Source organism: Molossus molossus, unplaced genomic scaffold (genome assembly GCF_014108415.1).
Source record: "Molossus molossus isolate mMolMol1 unplaced genomic scaffold, mMolMol1.p scaffold_m16_p_3, whole genome shotgun sequence".
Lineage (NCBI taxonomy): Eukaryota > Metazoa > Chordata > Mammalia > Chiroptera > Molossidae > Molossus > Molossus molossus.
Window position 1 is genome coordinate 127,805,263 of NW_023425366.1, and position 20,546 is coordinate 127,825,808.

Below are 20,546 nucleotides of genomic sequence, written 5' to 3' on the forward strand. Positions count from 1 at the left end.
TCTAAGAGAACGTCTGCACCCAAACGGGGGCTGAGATGATGCCCGACGACTGCTATCAATCGATCGCTTACACGGGACAATAACTTCGTAAGACGCAGATGAGCAGGCGGTGAGCTCCGTCCTCTCTGCGGCGGGAGCCCTGCAGGCGCGGGCCTGGCGCTGCGAGGAGGGAGGCTGCCCGTCGGGGCCGGGCCGCGCCCAGGAGGGTGCACCGGCAGAGGGGGTCCCTGCTCCGAATCCGGCTGGCGGGGCCAACACAAGGCGAGGGGCCTGAAGGCCCCAGAAGCCCGGGCTGTCAGAGGAACCGTCTTAGTTTCCCTCCTGCTTCCTGGAGTGACTGGGAGAGAGACCATCCCTGGCTGCGCCGCCGGCCGGCACCCCCCCAGTGGAGGCTCTCGGTCCAGAATGACTTCGGTCTACTCACCCACGGAGGGTCAGGTTCCGGACCGCGGTCCAGGCCACACCAGGTGTGTGTTCCTTGGGGTTGCTGTCACACGACCACAAACCGGCCGGTTGCACGACAGAAACGCACCCCCAGCTTGGAAGGCCAAAGGTCCCCAGTCAAGGTGCTGCCAGCGCCAGGACCCTCTGGAGGCTCGAGGGCACAACACCCCCCCCCCCCCCCCCCCCCCGTAGCTGTCCCGCCCCTGGCAGCCTGGCTGGGCCCTGCCTCCGGGCTCCATCGTCACCCCCTCCTCTGTCTGTCCCCTCCCTCTGCCTTTCTAATGAAGACCCGTGCTGGTCACCCGGGGCCATCGTGTCACCTCACGATCCTCGATGTAATTACATCCGCAAGGACGCTTTCCCCAAGCAGGGTGGCTCCCCCGCCCCAGGGCTAGGGCTCGCTGCCTGCGCCGGTGTCCCGACCCGCGGAGGCCTCTCCTGTCCCGCTCCGCCAGCTTGCAGGCCGGCCTCCGCCCCCCGCAAAGCCGCACAGATGCAGGGGCCCCGAGACCGGTACCGAGGGGGTGCCAGTTTGGCTGGATTTTTTCAAGTCAGGCACCTTCCTTCTCTGCGTCTTTCCTCTCATCTCCACGAAGATGGGGTCATGTCAGCTGCACTCAGTCTCCCTGCACTGTGGCCACGACCTCCGCTGACCTTCCTGCTCTTCCCTGAACTCTGACAAGCCCCGAGCTCTGAGGTTAATCCGAGCACATGAGCCCTTACCGCTTCGCGTCTCTGCAGGGACAGGGGGAAGGGTCTCCAGGACGTCCGCGTCCTGATCGCTGAAACCCGTGGACATGGTACCTGACGTGGCAAAGGGGACTTTGCAAGTGTGTTAGGATAATGAGCCAGTCCGGCCGGTGTGGCTCAGTGGTTGAGCGTTGACCCATGCACCAACAGGTCGCCGGTTCGATTCCCGGTCAGGACACATGCCCAGGTTGTGGGCATGCAGGAGGCGGCCAATTGATCTTATCTCTCATCAATGTGTCTCTCTCTCTCTAAAACCAATAAAGGGGGGAAAGATACTGACTAGGGAGTTTCCTGGATCACCTGGGTGGGCCCAGTGCAGTCACAGGGGAGCAGGAGGTCACAGATACAAAAGATGCGGCTACACGAGCAGAAGTGAGTGGTTTTGAAGACGTTGGGTGGGCAGACTGTGAGCCAAAGAATGTAGCCCCTGGGAAAGCTGGACCAGCCAAGGAGGCAGATTCCCCCGGGGCCTCAGGTGCCGGCTGGGCGGACACCCTGACGCCAGCCCGACACTGATCTCGGACCCCGGTCTCCAGGACTACGAGAACAAACCTGTGTTGTTTAAGCCGGTTCGAGGCCGTGTGTGGCAGCAGCAACAGAGACTAACGCAGTGTCCAGTGGGTTCTCATCGAAGCTAGGAGTCAAACGTCTTACCAGGGTCTACAAATGCCCAGGAGATCCGGCCCTGCCTCCCTCTGCCCTCAGGTTCCCGTCTGCCCCGTCCTGCAGGCCAAGCTCGCTCTGGCCCTCGGTGTCCCCCTGTCAGGAATCTTTATTCTGGCCCCTTGTCATCCACTTCCAGCTACACCTTCTCAAGGCCTTTCTGGAGCATGTGGGATGAGTATCTGACAGCCCGGCCATCCTGCCCCACCCGCTGCTATCCCACTACCTGCTTTCTCCTCAGGCACAGACGCCATCTCCAATCACGGTAGTTACCATATTTACACGGTTCCCTCCAGACATCGGCTACAGGAGAACAGGGCCCGTGTTTTAGGCCCGTAGGGGACAGTCGTTGGTCCTAAGAGATCTGTTGAATGAATGAATGAAATGCATCCCTTCTCACTCAGGGCTAATGATTGCCCTCTGCAGCCATGGGCTGCCTGGCCGTCTCAGCCTTTGTAATGTGATAACCAGAGAATCACCCTCAAGCCCGGGTTTGAGCCAGAGGATAGGACCTGGAGGCATTTTCTGCGTGCTTCTCTCCTCCGAGTTTCCTCCTCCTTAACATAATTTAAAAATACTTCCCCCGCCAGCCCGCCCCTTGGAGGGCGCCCTTTTCACCAGGTGGTAGGCAGCTTCTGGCTCCCACGCCTCTGCCCACCTGTGTTCTCCTGGTCTCCCTTCTCCTACGTGTGGGTGGATCTAGAGACTTGACTGTAATAAATAGAACACAGTGAAACTGATATAATGTCACTCCCATGTTTCTTTTACAAAAGAACAGAACGTCCATCTTACTGGTGTTCTACTCGCCATCCTCGTGTGTATCCCTCGGTGGGATGAGCCGCTGTTTGGGGAAGGCCCCGGGGAGGAACCGAGGGCAGCCTCCAGCCAAGAGCCGGTGAGAGCTGAGGCCCTCAGTGGAACGGCTCACAGGGAGCTGAATCCTGCCAGCAACACGTGAGTGAGCTTAGGAGTGAATTATTCCCTAGCTGCACCTTCAGATGAGACCACGCCCCAGCCAGCACATGGGTTGCAGCTTATGAGGACCTGCAGCAGAGGACCCAGCTAACTGTACCTGGATTCCTGACCACAGAAACCATGAGCTAATAAATGTACTTTGTTTGGAGTAATTTGTTAACGGAGATCAGTAAGTAATCCAACCCACACAATAACCAGGAATTCTCCATGCGACCCAACCCCTTAGATACACGCAGTCACATCTTCACAGTAACCCACTCTTCCCCGTCCTCCACGCTCCTTCCCCTCAGGCCGTGCGAGGGAGCGCGACTGGCGGAAACCAAGTTGAATGCCGTGCGTCTCTGGTCCACGTGGCCTCATTGGGGCAGGACACACACCAGTTCGACAAAATCCACAGTGGAGAGAGTGTGGTTCAACCACTGAGGCAGGACTCTCGAGTGCAAACTTCTATTTTGGGGAAAGAGGGAGCCAGCATCGCCGGTCTGGGAAGAGGCGAGCAGCAGAAGGGCTTGGGCCAGAGCATTTCAACCTCAGCCAGTAAACACACAGGGCCTGGGAACCCGGGCTTCGGGCGCTGAGATTCGGTTCCATTTCCCTGGCTCTGCAGCCCTCCCTGATTTCGCCAGCCCCTTGGCTATGTGCGACTAGAGAAGCAGCCCCGGCAGCAACAACAGCTGAAGACTCAGGAATTCTGTCCTCATTGGTTTGAGGAGCCTACCCGTCAGCTCTCAGGTTGGCTCTGGTGATCCACCAACAAGCCTGAACTCTGGCGCTGGGTCTCGGCGCTGCAATCGGAGAAGAACACTCACTCCTGGCCACGCAGGCAGCACGCCCGCGGGGAAGGCCGAGAAGCTCCTGGCAGTTTCTTCACCTTCCCTCTGATCCCTCCGAGGCCCCACGTGCACAAACAGCTCCACGGACGAGCTGTGCGGCAGACACAAGACAGGCCCCACATTTTTCTACGCCCGTGCCCACTTGCCTTCGCAATGTTTCTGCAGCGCCTCCTGCCCACAAGGAGACACCTTCCCCTGGATCTGGCTCGTGGGAAGGCAGTGACCATGCACAGCAGAGGCCAGAAACGAGCCCGTGCGCTGGGCTCTGCCTCCTCACTGCCCCTCAGAGTCCTTGACCCACCGTATGAAGGAGTCCAGGTCCTGCTGGGACACACAGGAGCATGTGGGGCAAAGCCAAGTCCTCCTGACTGAGCTTCGCCAGGCCAGCCAGTGTGTCAAATACTGCACGTGAAGAGGCCATCCTCGACCCTCGGGCCACCAGCTGGCCTCCCAGCTGACCGAGGAGGCACAGCAGGTCCATCAGAGGTAGGCTGGGATGGCCGGACCAGAAGAACCACCACGGTGAGCTAAATAAATGGTCATTTTAAAAGACACGAAGCGTTGAGGTGGTTTATCATTCGGTACGAGATAACTGACGTGGACTTGTACCATGTGAATGTTTCCACCAACTCATCTTCGTAGGGTTTTGAGTCCCTGAAGGCAAAAGACTATAACTCATCAGAAGTTCAAAGTTAGGCCTTCCCTTTGGTGGTGAGCTTGGCAATGAAACAATGGCAGCCACTGTGGAAAACTGAATGGCCAGAGAGTCAGTCCCTGAACTGATTCTCAGGGCTGGTCTGCCTCTCTCATCACTAAGGACAGCCCAGAGCGCCCATCTGCAGGGAACCCCCGCTGTGGCCTGCTTCCTGAGCCTCTGTCCCCCTTGTTCCAAGAACAAGTTCCCATTTTTATTCAGGGCGGCCCCTTGCTCACTCTGTTCACGGGGTTTGGGAGGCACTCTGCCCAGAGGTGCAGAGGTGCGGCTCAATTCGCTTGTGGAAGGCACTCTCTCAGATGACACCCAGAGGCCCCCACCTCCCGAAATTCTCACCTGTGTAATCCCCTCCCCTTCGGCGTGGGCTGGATTTCTTGACTTGCTTCCAAAGAACAGAAAACAGCAATACGAGATTAATGGCTGAGATTAATGGCTTCTGGATTAGATGCTCTCACTTGAATCTTTCACACCTGGGGACCAGTGGCCATGCCAGAGGCACCCTATGGGGAGGCCTATCTGTCGAGGAACTGAGGCTGCCTCAGACCATGTAAGTTACCTTCGATGCAAATTCCATCGTCCCACAGTTGGGCCTTCATTTGTGACTGCAACCCTGGCCAGCAGCTTGACTACACCCTCAGGACAGGTGTCAAACCAGCTAAGCCACACCCTGTTTCCTGCTCACAGACAGAGAGGTAATAAATATTTGTTTCAAAATTTTATTTTATTTTATTTTTTTTATCCTCACCCGAGGACATTTTTCCATTTTTTTTGTTCAGATAGAGTGGGAGGGAGAGAGAGGAAGAGAGAGAGAGAGAGAAACATCGATGTGAAAGGGACACATCGAGGGGCTGCCACCCGCACGACCAACCAGGGCCGGGGACAAACTGCAACCGAGGTACATGCCCTTAGCGGGAACCGAACCCGGGTCTCTCCGGACGGCAGGCTGACTCTCTAACCGCTGAGCCAAACCGGCCAGGGCTGTTTCGAAATTTTAGAGTAACTTGTTACATAGCAATAAAAACAACTCAGGTCTGGCCAATCAAATCACTTCCCCTACCTCCCCTCTCTACCCAGACACAGTGATGCACGTGAGACCAGGCTGAGCCAATCAGAGTCAAGAAGAAAACTCACAGGCCCTAATCCCAGGAAGCTGGGAGCCTGGCATCCTGCCGTCTTCTTGCCCCTGTGAATGGAAAGTCCTGTGCTCTCTTGTCGCTGTCTCCCCAGCACCCAGAACTCTGCCTGGCTCAGAGCGAGTGCTCCATATTCAGGAAATGAAAGACAGGTTTATATTCAGCGAAGGGAGAAAATGTGGGGAGTTGGCACGAAATGGGGAGGAATCGGAAGTAGCATAACAACCTCTTCTATAATATTATCTTAAATGGAACATGTCATCCAACATCGATAGAAACCCACATGTTTTTGTTTTGTAAATGGGGTGCGTAGAACACACAGTTTCTTATTTAAGTTGGCTCTCCTCGATTTTAATTGGCAGAGTTTCTAAAATCCTGCAGAGAACACGAGGATCAGCAGACCCGCCGCCTCCCCAGTGCTCCATTTACCGGGCGTCTTCCAAGGAGTGAACCAGCTCTGTGGAGCCATCACACACTTGGTGTGTCAGGCTGTTCTTCTCGCTGCCCACGGGCACTGGCCACTCCAGAGCACGGGCTACAGGCGGGGTGACCACATCTTTCAAACAGAAAGCGTGAGCGTCGTTCACTCAGAGAGGGCATCGGGCTGATGGCCAGTGGTGCGGTTACGTGCCGCTCTGATCTCAAGGAGGGGCTCCTTATCATGCCAACGGCACTTAGAAGAGCTCTCCCTCGCCCCCTCCTCTTCTGGCCTCCTTGGACAAGGAGAACGGGACATATGCCCCCCCCCCCCTTTTTGCAGATGCTGAATTAGGAGAAAATAGTAAAAGATAAGTTGTTCTACAAATAATGGCATCCTCATGGGTCAGTCTCTACGCTGACAGCAGCCTCCTTGCTGACTCTGTCATGGCTGGAATGAAATTTCTGTTGTCTACTTCATGCCTGAGGACTTAATGCACACAAACCACACCGACCGAGTGACTGAGCAGATACTCTGCTTATGGGCGGGAAAATATTAAGGTCACTAAGCTCGTGACTTGCAAATGTCTCAACCTCAGATGCCTACAGCAACTAGGCAGGTGGATAAAAAGTGCAGCAATAGGGCCTGGTGGAGACTGCGGTAAAATGAGAGCACACACTGCTCTGAAAGGAGACAGCAATGGTTCAGTTCTGTCAAATTATTTCCACAAGGGAACCAAGGCCCGGTGCGGCCAGTCTTCTGATTCTTTTCAAGTGAATCTGAAAGTCCAGAAATTTAAATAACTTATCCCATTTTTTTTTTAAAGGTTGACAATGATATCAACTAAATAAAATGTTGTGCACGTGAAACAAGGCCTATCTTGCGGGCGCATCTCCAGTTGTAACCTCTGGGCTGGAGTCTATTTCAAAGCAGACATGTTAACAGAGAGTTTGCATATATTAACTCAGTTTAATCATATCAATTCTTAAACAAAAAAATTTCCTCCAAGAGACAATAGTTCACAGTAACTGCAAAGCTTACTCACAATTTTTAAAAACACCAGTCATGCTTAGCATTCAAAGGAGATATTGTAGAATAACTGTAAAAACTTTTACCAGGAACATCAGCTTCTGACTTTAAAAATTACAAATACTGAAGCATTTTGGTATCAGACACAGTAGTTTTGACATTGTCTGTTCATTTGATGAGTTTTTGGAAGTTTGGAAAATTGTTCCTCTATACTTGGACAAAGCGCTTACTCTAAACTAAACACTTTTCAAATGTAGAAAACAAACTAGCAAGCTGCACGTACAAAGGGGAGCCCCCTAGGACAAGCTCGCCGCACGGAACGCGGCAGGCGCTCCGTGGGTCCTGGAAGACTAGAATCGATACGTACACTGGGCCTGAAGTCCAGGCTCGGCATGGAGCGTGCATTCACCTACACGTTAATGACAAACTCTGGGTTAGTATAGGAGAAGCCAGCAAATTCATTTTGGTCCAAGTTCATGATGAAGAGTTTGTCAGTAGGCGTGAGTTCCACAGGCTGTCTGGTGAACTCTTTGTCGAAGTTGGAGGTGTCTCGCTTGTCTCTCTGCCAAACGGAAAGCAGACACATTAACACAGCATAGAAGGGAACACGACCGGACACGCCGGGCGCCGGGGAGCTGATGACGCTCAGGGGCCGGGGGACAGAGCCGCGCTGATAGCAGCTGCACAGGGCACGTGCGACCCCTAGCTTTCATGTCGTGCCATGGGTTGGCTTCAGGAGAGAAAACGTGGTGGGCCTTTTCTAAGAAAGGAAATGAGACACTGAATTTCTCTAAGGATTGTCATCACGTGGGTGGGTGTTGTGTTCTTCGGCTTGGAGGCGAATGGCGTTGGGAACTACTTCTCACTGTGTGATGTCAGAGTTAGGCACTGGGTGGAGCGTCCCAGAGAAAACCACCCAAAAGCAACCCCGTGTGCAGGACGGCCCTTTCCGTCAGGAGGACAGCCGGACAGCCCCCCAGCCCCCGAAGCAGAGCGGCATGTGGGGGAACGAGATGGCTGCTCGTGACCCTGTCCACCCGGGCTCAGAAACCCACCCGCAGGCTGGCCTCGGGCTTCAGCAGCCAGGGGCCCCTCCCAGGGTGATTACATCATGTATCTAATAACTACAAGAAACAAAACCCAAAGCTTACGGTGAGGTCTGTAGGGGCAGCCTTAACACAGACACAAACAACTCTATTCTCCTAGTAATCTGGCATCTCCCGGGGATGGGGAGCAGCATGATCCTGGCTGGGGGCAGCTTTACCAGAGAACGCGTGTGGGCTCAGAGAAACCTCTCCTGTCTGTGTGATGCTCTCAGTCCTCGCCGGCCTGTCCTCTCTTCCTATCCTCACTATCCCTGGGGGCAGGGACAGCTGCAGTCCTCAGCCCCCGCCCCGTGGTTGGACACAGTGGGTAGTGATTCTCACCTGACCACATTGCCCCTAATGATGTCCCCTCAGCCCCTCGGCTAGGGAACAAGGACGGCTGGTTTATGACTGGGCAGCCAAGGAGGACACCTGGGTTTCACTGGTACCAGCCAGGCTGCCTGACTGAAGCTGGACTTTAAAGAGGGGTTGGTCAATGAGGAGACTGACTGACTTGCTCAAGGTGGCCAGTCACCATCCGGTTTTAGGTTTAGCCTCCAATGGGCACTGACTGATAGGACTTCGCATTACTGGGTTCACTCCCCTTTGCAAAAAGCCCTCAGAAAAACTCCTTCCTTTGGCCGCTCCCAAGACGGGGAAAGGCCCGGATGGAGCCCCCGACCTGCTCTTGCGTGTCTGTGGGGTGTGGGAGCGGCGGGAAATCAGCGCGGCCAGAGGGAGCAGCCGGAGGAAGCCAGGAGCTGTTTTCCGGAGGGGCCATCTCCGCCACGCCCACCCACTCTGCTTCCTCTTGTCCTGGGCCGCCCGTCCTGTGCTGTCCCCGGGCACTCCCTGGGCTACCCCTTGTGCTCACAGAGACGCTCGAAGGCCACCTCTCCCTTTCAGTTCGTCAGTGCACACCTCTCCGGACCCCACAAGTCACTCAGCGTCCTTCTCACGACCTACATTCACCTGCTGCTGCTGGAAACTGACTTGTTCAGTCCTCCCTCTGGGAGGGCAGGGTCCTTGCTCATTTCTCCACGACTATCTCCAGGGCCAAGAACGTGCTCAGCGCACAGCGGGCTGTCCACGCTGTTTGTAGAGTGAATGCAACAGGGAATGAAGTCTTGGCTAAGGATGACTCTCTCCACTTTTCCCTGCTCATAGTAGCTCCTGAGCCAGGGACTTCAGTCTGAAGCAAAACAATGGAATCTGTTGCCACTGACCCTGTGGTCTCACATGGGCCCCTATCCGTCTCAGTGCGGACTGCACTGTTGGGCCCCTAGGAGGTCTGAGAGGGCCATGGATGTGGCTGGGTCCTGGGACGTCTCGGGCGAGAAGGCAGGCAGCCGCCTCCGTGCAGGTGTCCCCTGGCAACTGACGCGTGTGCCCCGCCCTGCCTCTGGGCTTCCGGAGGCTCCTTTCCCGCCCATTTGGCGTGCTGGTGGTGACTCACGCTTCAGACAGCCACGGGCCCAAACAGGACTTCCATTACGGATTTCGTCCTACGGGCAAATCCCCAAAGACAATAGCCCTGAATTTTACCCTGGACACTGGGAGAGAACGGGCCTCTCTGTAGGGACATGTCCTTTCTGAGTTGGCAGTATCTGAAGCCACATGAGAGAAGTCTCACGCCTCCAGGCGGGTCACTCATCCCACTGGCCTGCTAATGATTTTCCAAGAAGGTCATTGTGGTCATGATCCTACCCTTTCTAGCAGAGGAGCAGGTTCGTAAGAAGTCTACGAAATGAGGAGGATCTTGGATCCTGGTAGACACTTGGCCATGGCTAACACGTTTAGGTTGCTTTAGATTTTCTTACTTAGCTTTTTATCCCCTAATTTTAGTTCTTTTGGAAACTTCAGGCTGTCTGGTCTAGAGGCGCAGGCCGTGTGGAGCCAGGGGCACTGTCTCCCTGCGGGCAACCCCCCAGGAGGGGAGGCTGAACTGAGAACCCCGCAGTAAATCCAGGCCCCTCTCCATTCGGCATCTGTCTCTGCTCAAGTCCTGGTGACCGTGTTCTGTTTAAGCACAGAGACAGTGCCGCTGGCCTTCTAGAAGGAAACCCACCCAGCTGCTGTCCGGCCTCTCGTCTCGCCCAGAGCACTGTAGGACTGCCCCAGAATCGGGGTCAGGAGGACGCTGCGTCTCCTTCAGCTCACACTGCGGCCTCCAGAGAAAGTCACACCCTGAAGACGAGAGAGAGGACTTCTTCTTTCTTACAAGAAGCCTTCCCTGACTCCCAGACCAGTTACCTTCAGATCACATCAGGCTTTCTACTGTGCAAAGACTGCCCGGATCACAGGGTCCTGCTTCTCCACTGTGCTCCCGGCACCCAGCCGAGCGGACAACTGACGGCTGGGTGATGAATGGAGGGCGGAGCCTGTGCATGAGGGAAATAGACCAACACCTTCTTCCCAAGTAATTCCCCCGAGGTTCGACACCTTGACGCTCGGTGTCTTGGTCTCCTCTGCACATGAAATGCTGATAGAAAAGGAAACTGCGGGACTTCTGAAGAGCCCTGACTTCCACAGAGACTCCGCCCCACCTCAGTGAGGGGAGAGGGGAACAGAGATGTTGGCTTGAGTTCATATTTTTGCAAACTATCAAACTTTTGGAAAATAATGGCAGCGATTTGGAAAATGTAGAGTACTGTGTATATATACAGTATATTCTTCCTATCTATCATCTATCTGTCTATCTACCTACCTACCTAGCTACCTAGCTACATTGGTCTCTAAAGCTGTCTCCGTCATTGTTGGCCACCCAGTGTTTCTCCACGACTTTTTCCTTCCTGAGAGCATGTCCAAGGACAGGCCTGGTGACCCAAGAGCCACACAAAGGACCTCAACTAACCTGCCATGGAGCAGAGGCCCGTTAGAGCAGAAAGGGTCCGAGTGTTAGCGACCCGGCCCTGCACCCCGCTAGCTGGCTGATCTCGGGCAGGTCACTGCCTCTCTGCTGACGCCAGCTCCCCAGCAGCTGTGCGGTTCTGTCCGTCTCCCTCCTTCGCTAACCTCCCACACTACTGTTCACCGGGGCTCCTCTCCCCGGGGTCTAGGCCTCTACCACAGGGGCAGCAGCAGGACGGCCCCAAAGCCAGCAGCGAGAACCGCGAGGGCGGAAGGGTGAGTGGCAGGAAATCCACATCATGGTTTTCTTAAAGATGAGAAGTCTGAGTTCAAGGACATTTGCCCAGGTGTTCAAGTCCCCTGCTGGTTTTGTTCGGCTGAGAGGAGCGGGAGGCAGGAGACAAGGATGGGACCACTGCTGTGCTCCTCTGTGTAGACAGAAACGGGGTCTCTCCCACCCAAGGGCTTTCCTTGCGCTTCTGGGGGTTCATAAAGCTTCTTGCTACAGAGAATATTAAGTCCAAGCTGGGAGTAGTAGTGATTCTGATGAGAAAGTCAAGAGCCTGCCCACGCTTCTAGCTGGCCCCCAATGTGGGTTGGGGGCTCGGACACCATTGGAGGCCCCTGGTCAGCTCGCCCCACCCCATTCCGGGCCACCAGGGGTCCTCGAACGGCCCACAGCCCCGGCCTCTCTGACTGGCTGGACACTGGGGCTCAGGTAAGCCGAGTTTAGTTCCGTCTGTCCCAAAGCCCCGGGCAGCCCCACTTTGTGGACGGGGTCCCCGTTTTCACGGATGTAGCATTTCTTCTCCTGTTTCTGCTATTGTGTCTCGATGCTAGAAGAAAAATGGCACATAACACATATCCAGATACAAACGAACATTTGCACAAACATCTTGCAAAACAACATCACAGAGAAGAATACAACTGTCTGTCTGAGAGATGGTGCCCTTCTCTGAGCATTTCGTTAGCTTCCCAGAGCCAGCGGGCAGCCTGGACCCGGGCGCTCAGGCCCGTCTGCCAGGCTTCGGACGGTCCTCTCGGTCAAGCAGTTGGTCATTGTGGTTAGTTAGTAACATTTGGACACATATTTCAAAGCAGGTGTAACCAATTAATTTTGTTTTTGCATTTGAACAACAGAAATAAAACCCCAAAGCAAATAAAGTTTGAAATGTAATGTGAAATCATGGTCCTTTGGGACCTTGCTAGAGTGACCATGTCTGTCCAGGAAGTGGTGGCAAACGCCCCTCCCAGCAGCCTGGGGATGCGGAGCAGGGCCGGAAATTAGCGCACTGAGGACACACCCAAGCTGGTTGCCTTTTGACCCCTTGAGGTGCTTTCAGATAGAAACTGTGTAAAAGCACAGTTTGGGAATTTTAAAAGGGTTCAGATCATCTTGACTTTGAATTTAAAAAAGAACAGATAAAGTTTTATTTTTAGCACGTGCTTTTCAAAGCTCACGGTGCCTCCAGCCAGGCAGCAGGAGGAATTCCCTCCGAGTCAAAGCAGCCATACACTGGTCCCGCAGCCAAGCTCCGGGGACGCGGCAGAAGGCTGCTGGCCGCCGACCACCCACTCGCGGGTGGGGAGAGTCGAGGCCGGGCCGGTAGAGCTGGAGAATGTATGAAAATGGCCAGATAAAAGGAAAAGAAAGCAGGCATTTTCTGTCCTCACTGAATCGCGCCCCCCCCCCGCCGGGAATGCGCCGTGAGCGGCCTCGGGCAGCGTGCTCGCTGTGCAGCGCACTTTCCACGTGACAGCGGCCTGGCCCATCGCCCAGAGACGCTCCGAACCATGTGGACAGGTGGGGTCCGAGACATGGTCACTCTAGTCTCATCAGCAAATAAACATGGATGGAACTTTGCAATGAAAAAAATAAAATGTCACCAAAATAGCCGTTGAGCTCGAATGACAGAAACGAAGGACGGAGATCTACACAGCTACTTAGCTCTTGACTTCAGGTTTTAAAAATTCAGAGTTAACAAAGGAAAATCCTTCGAATTCTGACTGGTCAATATTCCTGATGACTTCCTGGTCGGGAGGTGTTAGGACTGGTGGATGGCGGGTGAAAAACCGGTCGAAGTTTTCAGCGTTTCGCCCACACTATGAGAGGGGAAGAAAAGAACTCGTGGTGGGTGGGACAAAGCAAAACAGAAAAAAACAAAACAAAACAAAACAAAACTGGGGTGGTCTCTCCATCCCTTCCCTTTCACTGCCTCAGAGAGGTGGTTTCAATGACCAGAAATGAGAGCAACGTAAAATGTAAAGCCCTCATGACCTTTGGCACATGCCCTCGGGCTCCCGGCCTTCGGTTTCTGTAGCTCGCGAGCTGCCCGGGCCTCTGGGCAGTCAGGAGCTGTGTGGCAGAAGCATGAGATGGTGGGGCTGGTGGCATGTATCATGTGCCCTCCCTCCACCCCCCAGTCAGCCAGGCTCGGCTGTCGAAGGAGATGGAATTAAGGCCCCAGAGATGTTACATGTGGCAAAAGATGCAAAGTGATGACCCACGTATACGTCACCTGGGAGATCTGTTTTAGCAGCAGGTCCCCCAAAGTGCTGTCCACTGGCTCCAGTCAACAGAGAAAGATCCCCAGACCTGGGTTTGGTGCCTGCAATGCCTGGGCACCCACAGGGCCTTGGTTAGCTGGGTAAGTTACTGGTTTTTACTATAAGGGGTCAGGAGGTTAGCATCCATTCTCTCCCCAGATGGGAAGGAAGGGTATTAGATGAAACACAAACCGGAGCCTGGTGAGCCCATCAGGCTCCAGAGAGAAAACCGCTGCCATTTCTCACCCACCCTGTGGTCCTTCTTATGAAAAGGCCCTGGTCCGAGGCAGAGTTACAACACGTGTGTGTGCATGTGTGTACACGAATGCACACGCACACACATGCTGGTTCCCACCTACTGAGAAGGGACAAGTCACTGACATTCTTTTTCTTCAGCAGCAAAGCCCATTTGCATTCCAAGTGTTTCAAACACAGGGTCTGCAGGTGACCACAACCTAATAACACAGTCGCCATAATTATGACAGCTACCATCTATGTTTATTATGCATTTGCTATATGCCAAGGACCCTAGCATTCTCTTCACATGCGTTATCGTACTGAATCTTCCCAATGACCCTAGGAAGTGAGTTTTATTGTCATCCTAGGGGACAGGTGAGGAAACTGAGGCCAGAGAGGTTGTGTCATCTGCTCGCGGTCACATGGCTAATGAGCAGAGAGCAGTGTGGGCCAGGTCTGCCTGATGTCAGAGGCGGGGCGGGGCTGGGAGGGGAGTCGCGGATGGGAATGATGAGGTCTCTGGTCTGAATGAGATCAAGAAACTGGGAGAATTCAGAAAGAGGACTATTTCCATTCTGGGTGTGATGACTTTGAGAGACCAGTGGCATTCTAAGAGATGACCTGAAAGAGTTAGAAGTACAGATTCTGGGCCTCAGGAGAAATTTTGAAGTTTGAAATTGAAAAATTAAAAAAATTTTAAAGACAATATGGAGGGTGCCAAAGAGATAATAATACTAGGAATAAAAACCACTGAGCAGCGTCCAGGTGACCGACAACCCACCCCGGCGAGGTGCTTGGCTTGTGTTACCCCTCGTTCACACAACCGCCCAGGAGGGAGAATCTGGTTCCCGCGGGTCCAGAGGGAACAGCCCCTAAAACCGAGAGCAGTAAGAGCAGAACCAGGGAGAGAACATCAGACTAGCTGCGCCGCGGGCCGGGCAGGGGAGTCCTGAAAACGGCCGCGTTTGGCAACTGGGAGGCGGAGAAGATGCCCACTTGCTGGGAAAGGCGGTAAGTGGAGAAGGTCAGGAGTGCCAGCGCCTCCTTCCAGGCCTCCACCACGGGAGCGGCACGGCCACGCGGGGGACCTGGCTCTCAGACGCCGCCAGCTCCGTCCAGGTGGGGAGCAGGAAGCCCGTGCAGACAGGGGTTCAAATCCCAGCACTGGCGCCACCAGGCTCGCTCTTGGAAGTGTCTCTTGTGACCCAGGACAAGTCTCGCTCCTCGACAGGGGTGTGAGGAGGACACGGGGAGCTAACGGTGTGGCCAGGCGCTGGTCCCCAGCAGGCGCTCAGCTCCTGCCACAGGAAGCCCCACAGCTTCGGCTTCTCCCTCCTGGTTCCTACGCGGCTCCCTCGGCAGCACGTGCGTCCCACAGGGGGTACTCAGGACGGTTACGTCGTAGATACTGAGGAACAGTCTTGCCTTTTTAAAAGGCCTGTGTCAGACTTAGAGAAATATATTTGTTATTCCAAGCTAAACTGTTTCAGCTTTTCCCTATCTTGGCCTCAGTCCTCAGAAAATGAGAAGCCATACAATCAAGACTCGGGGTCTAACACGGTCTCTGGCCGGTGGGGAAAACGTCCACAGAAGACGGACCCTCGGGGTCAATGCAGTGTGCTCAGGACCGCTGTCCAGACCCTTTATTCAGTTTCTCAGTCAAGAAATGTTTATTGAGTATCTACTGGATGCTGATCATAAATTATACAAAATCCATGTCTTATGGATCTCACATTCTATTAGGAGAAAAAGGCAACAAACAAATAAATAAAAATATAACTGTAAATGTAAATACAGGTTTTAATGCTGGGCAGAAGTAAGTGCTAGTGAGAAAAATAGAGCCAGAGACAGAGTGAAGATAGCACTTTGGACGAGGCGGTCGGCTCTGAGGACAGGGCCTGTGCACGGGTGCTCAGCACAGCGAGGGAGGGCCATCCGAACGTCTAGAGGAAAAGCATTCCAAGCAGAGAGAACTGCAAGTGCAAAGGCCCTGAGACAGCCGTTCACATGTGTAGTCACCACAGAGCAATGAGTCCAAAACGGTGGCCCAGGGAGAGAGGGGTCAGAGCGGGAGCCAGGTCACAGACCTTGCTGGCCACGCGAGGACAGAGGGCTTTCTGAGCACCGCGCGGCACGTGCTGACTCGTGTTCCGCAGGACGGAGGGAGCTGTGCGTGGACAGGCCGAGGCCAGAGCGGGGCAGCGTGAGGGCAGCCAGGAGGCTGTGGTCACAAGGCCGGAAGGAGCGGAGGGCGGCGGGAGGAAAGGAGAGGGGTGTGGGAAGATGCACTTGGTTTGGGGGTGCAGTTTGCACTTGGAGTTCATGAGGGTTGCTGATGGGTCAGGTGTGGGCATGAGAGGAGGAGAGGACTAGTCAGTGGCCCCAAGACTTTTGGCCTGAACTACTTGGTGAGTGGGGTGCACAAGGGGGTAGAGCATATTTGTGGGGGAAATCGAGCATCAGTTTCATTTATGGTGACTTCTTTTTTTTTTCATCTTCACCCGATGACTTTTTTTCCATTTTTGTTCAGATAGAGTAGGAGGGAGAGAGAGGAAGAGAGAAAGAGAGAGAAAAACATTGACGTGAAAGGGACACATCAAGTGGCTGCCTCCCACACGTTCCCAACCAGGGCTGGGGACGAATCACAACCAAGGTACATGCCCTTGGCCGGAATCGAACCCGTGACTCATTGGTCCATGAGCCAACGCTCTAACCACTGAGCAAACTGGCCAGGGCTATGGTGATGCTTGAGAGTCCAGTGGAGATGTGGACAGACAGAGTGGGGGTCCCTCGGCTGCCGCGTGGGGACTGCAGAGAGTGGGAACAAGACGGGTAGCGGGGGTGCTAGGCAGGCGAAGACGCTGCCATCCCCCCAGGAGAGAAGGTGGAGAGTGGGGGAAGGGGAGGGCGGAGGGGACAGAGATGCCCAGGGCAGGGATGCGGGGTGAGGGCTCTCTGGCAGTTATAAGGAGTATTTCTTATAGAAGAGTATTTCTCTTTGGCCTGGGTGTGGGGACCCAAACCAGCCAGCCTAGGAAGCATGTTAACCGAGACACAGAGTCTTCAGGGGCCATTTTTCTTTAAAAACCATCCATTTCCCTTCGTAGCAGAAGGCTGCTGCTTTGCGGGGGCCTCCCCAGAGGCTGTGATGGGAAACAGAAACAGCCTCTGGCAGCTCGGCATCCTCCTCTGCACCCCCACGGCCTCAGTGAGGCAGCAGGGATGAGGTGCAGGGGCACCGGGCAGGGGAGCCTGGTGTCCGCAGGCAGTGTACGGGCTGGCAGGTCACAGCCTCGCTAAGCGTTGCCGTGGTTTTCAAATGGAGCTGCCACTGCCTATTAGCTCCAGGAGCGCTCCCCAGACGGAGATGTCAGCCCTCGGGGCCCCGCCCATCAGCTCCTGCCTGCTGCGCCCTGGCGTGGGCAGCGGGGTGGCTGGGGTCTAAGGCACACACAGTGTGGACCACACCCGCCTCCCTGCTGTCCTGGGGGGTACTCCACCCTCACTGAGCTACTCACAGAGAACCCAGCCTGCTTGTCATCCGGACACACCACTGGGCTCCTGCTACGGGGAAGGGGCTAAAGCACCCAGCTTCTTTAAATCAGATGGCATCTCCAGCCATCTAGACAGGGAAGTGAGGGTTGTGCCTTGTTCAACTGTCCCCTGAGTTTAAGAACCTAGACAGTTCGAAACATTTGTCTGTGAGCTGTTACATGCGAGCTATTTTCTTCTTTCTAATTTCTGTTTCATTGTGTTAATAACAGCCCTGAGTCTGGTTGTGAAATGCGAGGTTGGTGCACACACGCAGCCCCGGGAGCTCACAAAGCTTCAGCCTAGACACGCCACCGCTCCGTGGCTCCCACCGCTCCGTGGCTCCCACCGCCACAGCCCACACTCCTTAGCGCCGCTGACAGGGTCCTCAGGACTTGGCCTTGGTCCCCCAGCAAGTAGCCCCTCAATTCCTCCTTCGGCTGCGGTGAACTCCCAGTCCCAGGAGCACTCCCGCACCCCTCGGAGCCTCTGCACAGGCGGCTCCTCTGCCAGGAGCCCTGCCCCCCCCTCCTCCACCCCTCCCCCGCCCCTCCCCCATATCCTCTTGGCCTCCAACAGAGGGCGCTTCCTCTGGAGGCTTTTCCGGGACCCTTCTCTATACTTCTGGGTTTATCCCATCAAGAAACAGGATGTTCACCAAAGAATTGTTAGAAGGGGAAAATTTAGACACCAACTCTCAACTGACAGAGAAAAGAGTTAAATAAATAATGATATGTCTCTTTGATGTATTACCAGGCAGAACACTTTTCAACAGTGAAAGATGCAGGAGAATATTAAATGTACAATTGCTAACAGTGTTTACAATCTGTCCGCATTCTATAAGCCATGTGCATACATGTGTGGCTTCTGTCTGGATGAGTGTCACAGTCGTGCTCATGGAGACTGGGAGACTTCTGGAGTGTTTCATTTTATCCTTTATCTTTTACGCTTGATTGTGTTTTTAAAATTTAAATAACAATTGGGGGAGTGTAATAAGAAAAGAGCTATTTTAAATGAAGGAGCTGTTGCCGTGGAAGAAAGGGAAAATAGAAACCAAGGGAATGGAATATTTAGCCAAATTGTGACGGTCCGCCGATGCTGTTTAATGGGCTCCATCTCAGCTAACACCCTACGCTCTCCCAGGTGGCTGCCCCAGTGTGTGCTGGGAGCCGAGGGGATGAAGGTGAAGGCTAACGCTGAGTCCTGGGCATCTTCTGCCCCGCAGTGTGCTGAGAGCCAGAGGTGCAATGATGCGTACGGGGTCCCTGTCCTTGTCATGGAGCTCACTGGCCAGCAGAGTGCCGCTGCTGGTACCGTGGCAAGTGCTGTCACTGGGCACAGAGGCAAGGAACCTGAGGGCCAGGGCGCCGCTCTGGAGGCGGTGACATCTGAGCCGAGTGGGACCAAAGGCAAGGGCACGGCTTCTTTGAAGGAAGGAAGAGGAGGGCCAGGGGAGAAACGGAGGGGACAGGGGGCAAGCACAGGCCCAGGCAGAGGAAGAGGACAACGGCCGGCCCCACGCTGTTCGCTGCTCAGCCCGGTTTGACAGCAGGAGGCCGACAGCGCAGGGAGCTTCCTGCCCGGCCTCCATCAACAGGAACTGAAGCTGGAAGGTCACATGAAAAGGTGACCTGCCACAGAGCCTGGGTAAGAAGACAAGTCTCTCTTTCTCTGATGTGCACATCCAAGGTACCCAGGGCCTCTGAATGCCTCCCAGCAGGAAGGCGAAGGGGAAATCGGCCAGTGAGGAGGGGCCGGCGGAGCGCAGAGCCACGCTCACCTCTGACCCTTCCCGAAGCCGGCCCTGGACCCAGGGCTTTCTGCCCAGCGGAGTCCGTGTCCAGCATGGCCCGGTCTTGGCAAAGGAAAGATGAAGGCCCCTAGTCTGCGGGTGATACAGGTCCCTTACAATCGGGGTACTTGATCTCTTGTAAGGAGGGGGTCCTTTGTGCTTGATAGCAGGTTTTGATTACTTTTGTAACTTTTCGCTTAAAAACAACACGCAGTGTTTGATTTCCTCCAGCTCTCAGCTTGAATGCCACCTCCTCAGAGAGGCTGTCCCAGCCACCTCCAGTGGGATAGACCCCCTTCTCCCCTCCTGTTACTCTCCATCCAAACATCCTGTCCATTTCTTTCACACGAAATAAAATATGCAAACATGCCAATCTTCAAGCACAGGCTCTCTCTTTGCTTACAGTTTGTTGTCTACAGTCCCTCTAGCTATAGGCTCCGCAGAGCTGGAGCCCGTCTGCCCACCCGGCCCTGGGACAGGCTTCGGCACACAGCAGGCGCTCAGTGTTGTTGAATGGATGACAATCAGTGCTGGTTGTTAGCCAGATACTGTGTAACTACCTTCCAAGCATCATCCCACTTCATCACCCAGCAGCCCTCGGAAGACTCTGCTGTGGAGGAGCAACGGCTTTGGAGAGGGACATATCTAAGATCTTACCCAGATCTGACAACTGGCCCAGACCCTCAATCAGTCTTCCACATTTATTGCCAAAACAATCAAACTGCTCAAAGCATCAAGAAAAAACAGCCCCGTGTGACGCCAACAGCCAACCCTTCACGATGGGACGTGTGATCTGTGTCCGATGGGCAGGTGAGCAGATGATGGTGTTTTCCCTCTTTGAACACTTGATTGTTCACCCTGATTTTAAACACCCAGACAAAACATTCTAACCATTTTTCGCATCAACAAAGAATCGTATTTTTATCTCTTCCTCACCATTCATCTGAAACCCACGTTGCTTCGAATAAACTAGCTCACAAATAGTGCTCACCCTTGTATTTACCTACGTTTTACAGTTTTGATCCCCACAGGCCTGTGAGATAGGCAAAGCAAAAATCACCTCCACCACACAGATAATGTGAAAAGTTAACAATTTGGTCAGGGTCAGACAGGTAAAGGAAAAGAACCAAGATTCAGAGTCTCAGCTGTTTGATTCCAAAGACCACATCTCCTGCCTTGTAAATGCGATCCAATCATCTGCATGGACCTGAAGTTCAGTTGACCCGGGTACCAGCCGTGGCGCCATCAATCCCCAGCTATACAACCTGCCGTTAGGCTCGCTGCGTTCCCTAAGCCTCACCCACTGCACGGCAAACAGACCTCCTTTGTCGTGTGCGGTGAGGATGACTCAATGCTGTGAACACAAGGTGTGTGACAAGGAGGCGGGTGGCCACTGCGGAGCGCTGGCTGGGCCAGTCCTGTCCAGAGCCAGTGTGATGGGTGTGCCCGTGCTCTGACGACAGAGGGCCCTGCAGGGCCCGCCACACCCTAGCCTACCCTAGGATATTACTGCAAGTTACAGGCACTGAAAACACAACAGCCCC

General features: G+C 54.4%; 1 protein-coding gene across 3 annotated transcripts in view; it reads right to left on the reverse strand.

Annotated features, from left to right (window-relative positions):
- Positions 1 to 6,795: 6,795 nt before the first annotated feature.
- Positions 6,796 to 20,546, reverse strand: part of PRKCB (protein kinase C beta) — a 295,883-nt gene continuing 282,132 nt past the window's right edge. The window contains exons 17-18 of one of the 3 annotated variants that reach the window (XR_004961595.1): positions 12,783 to 12,998; positions 7,412 to 7,522 (exon numbers count right to left, since the gene is read on the reverse strand). Coding sequence is in view for 2 of the 3 variants with exons in the window: in XM_036278528.1 (XP_036134421.1) it covers positions 12,840 to 12,998 (159 nt within the window). In the remaining variant the exon portion in view is untranslated. Of the gene's footprint in view, positions 12,999 to 20,546 lie in introns of all 3 variants that reach the window. The other 2 variants (XM_036278529.1, XM_036278528.1) reach the window with 2 other exon arrangements.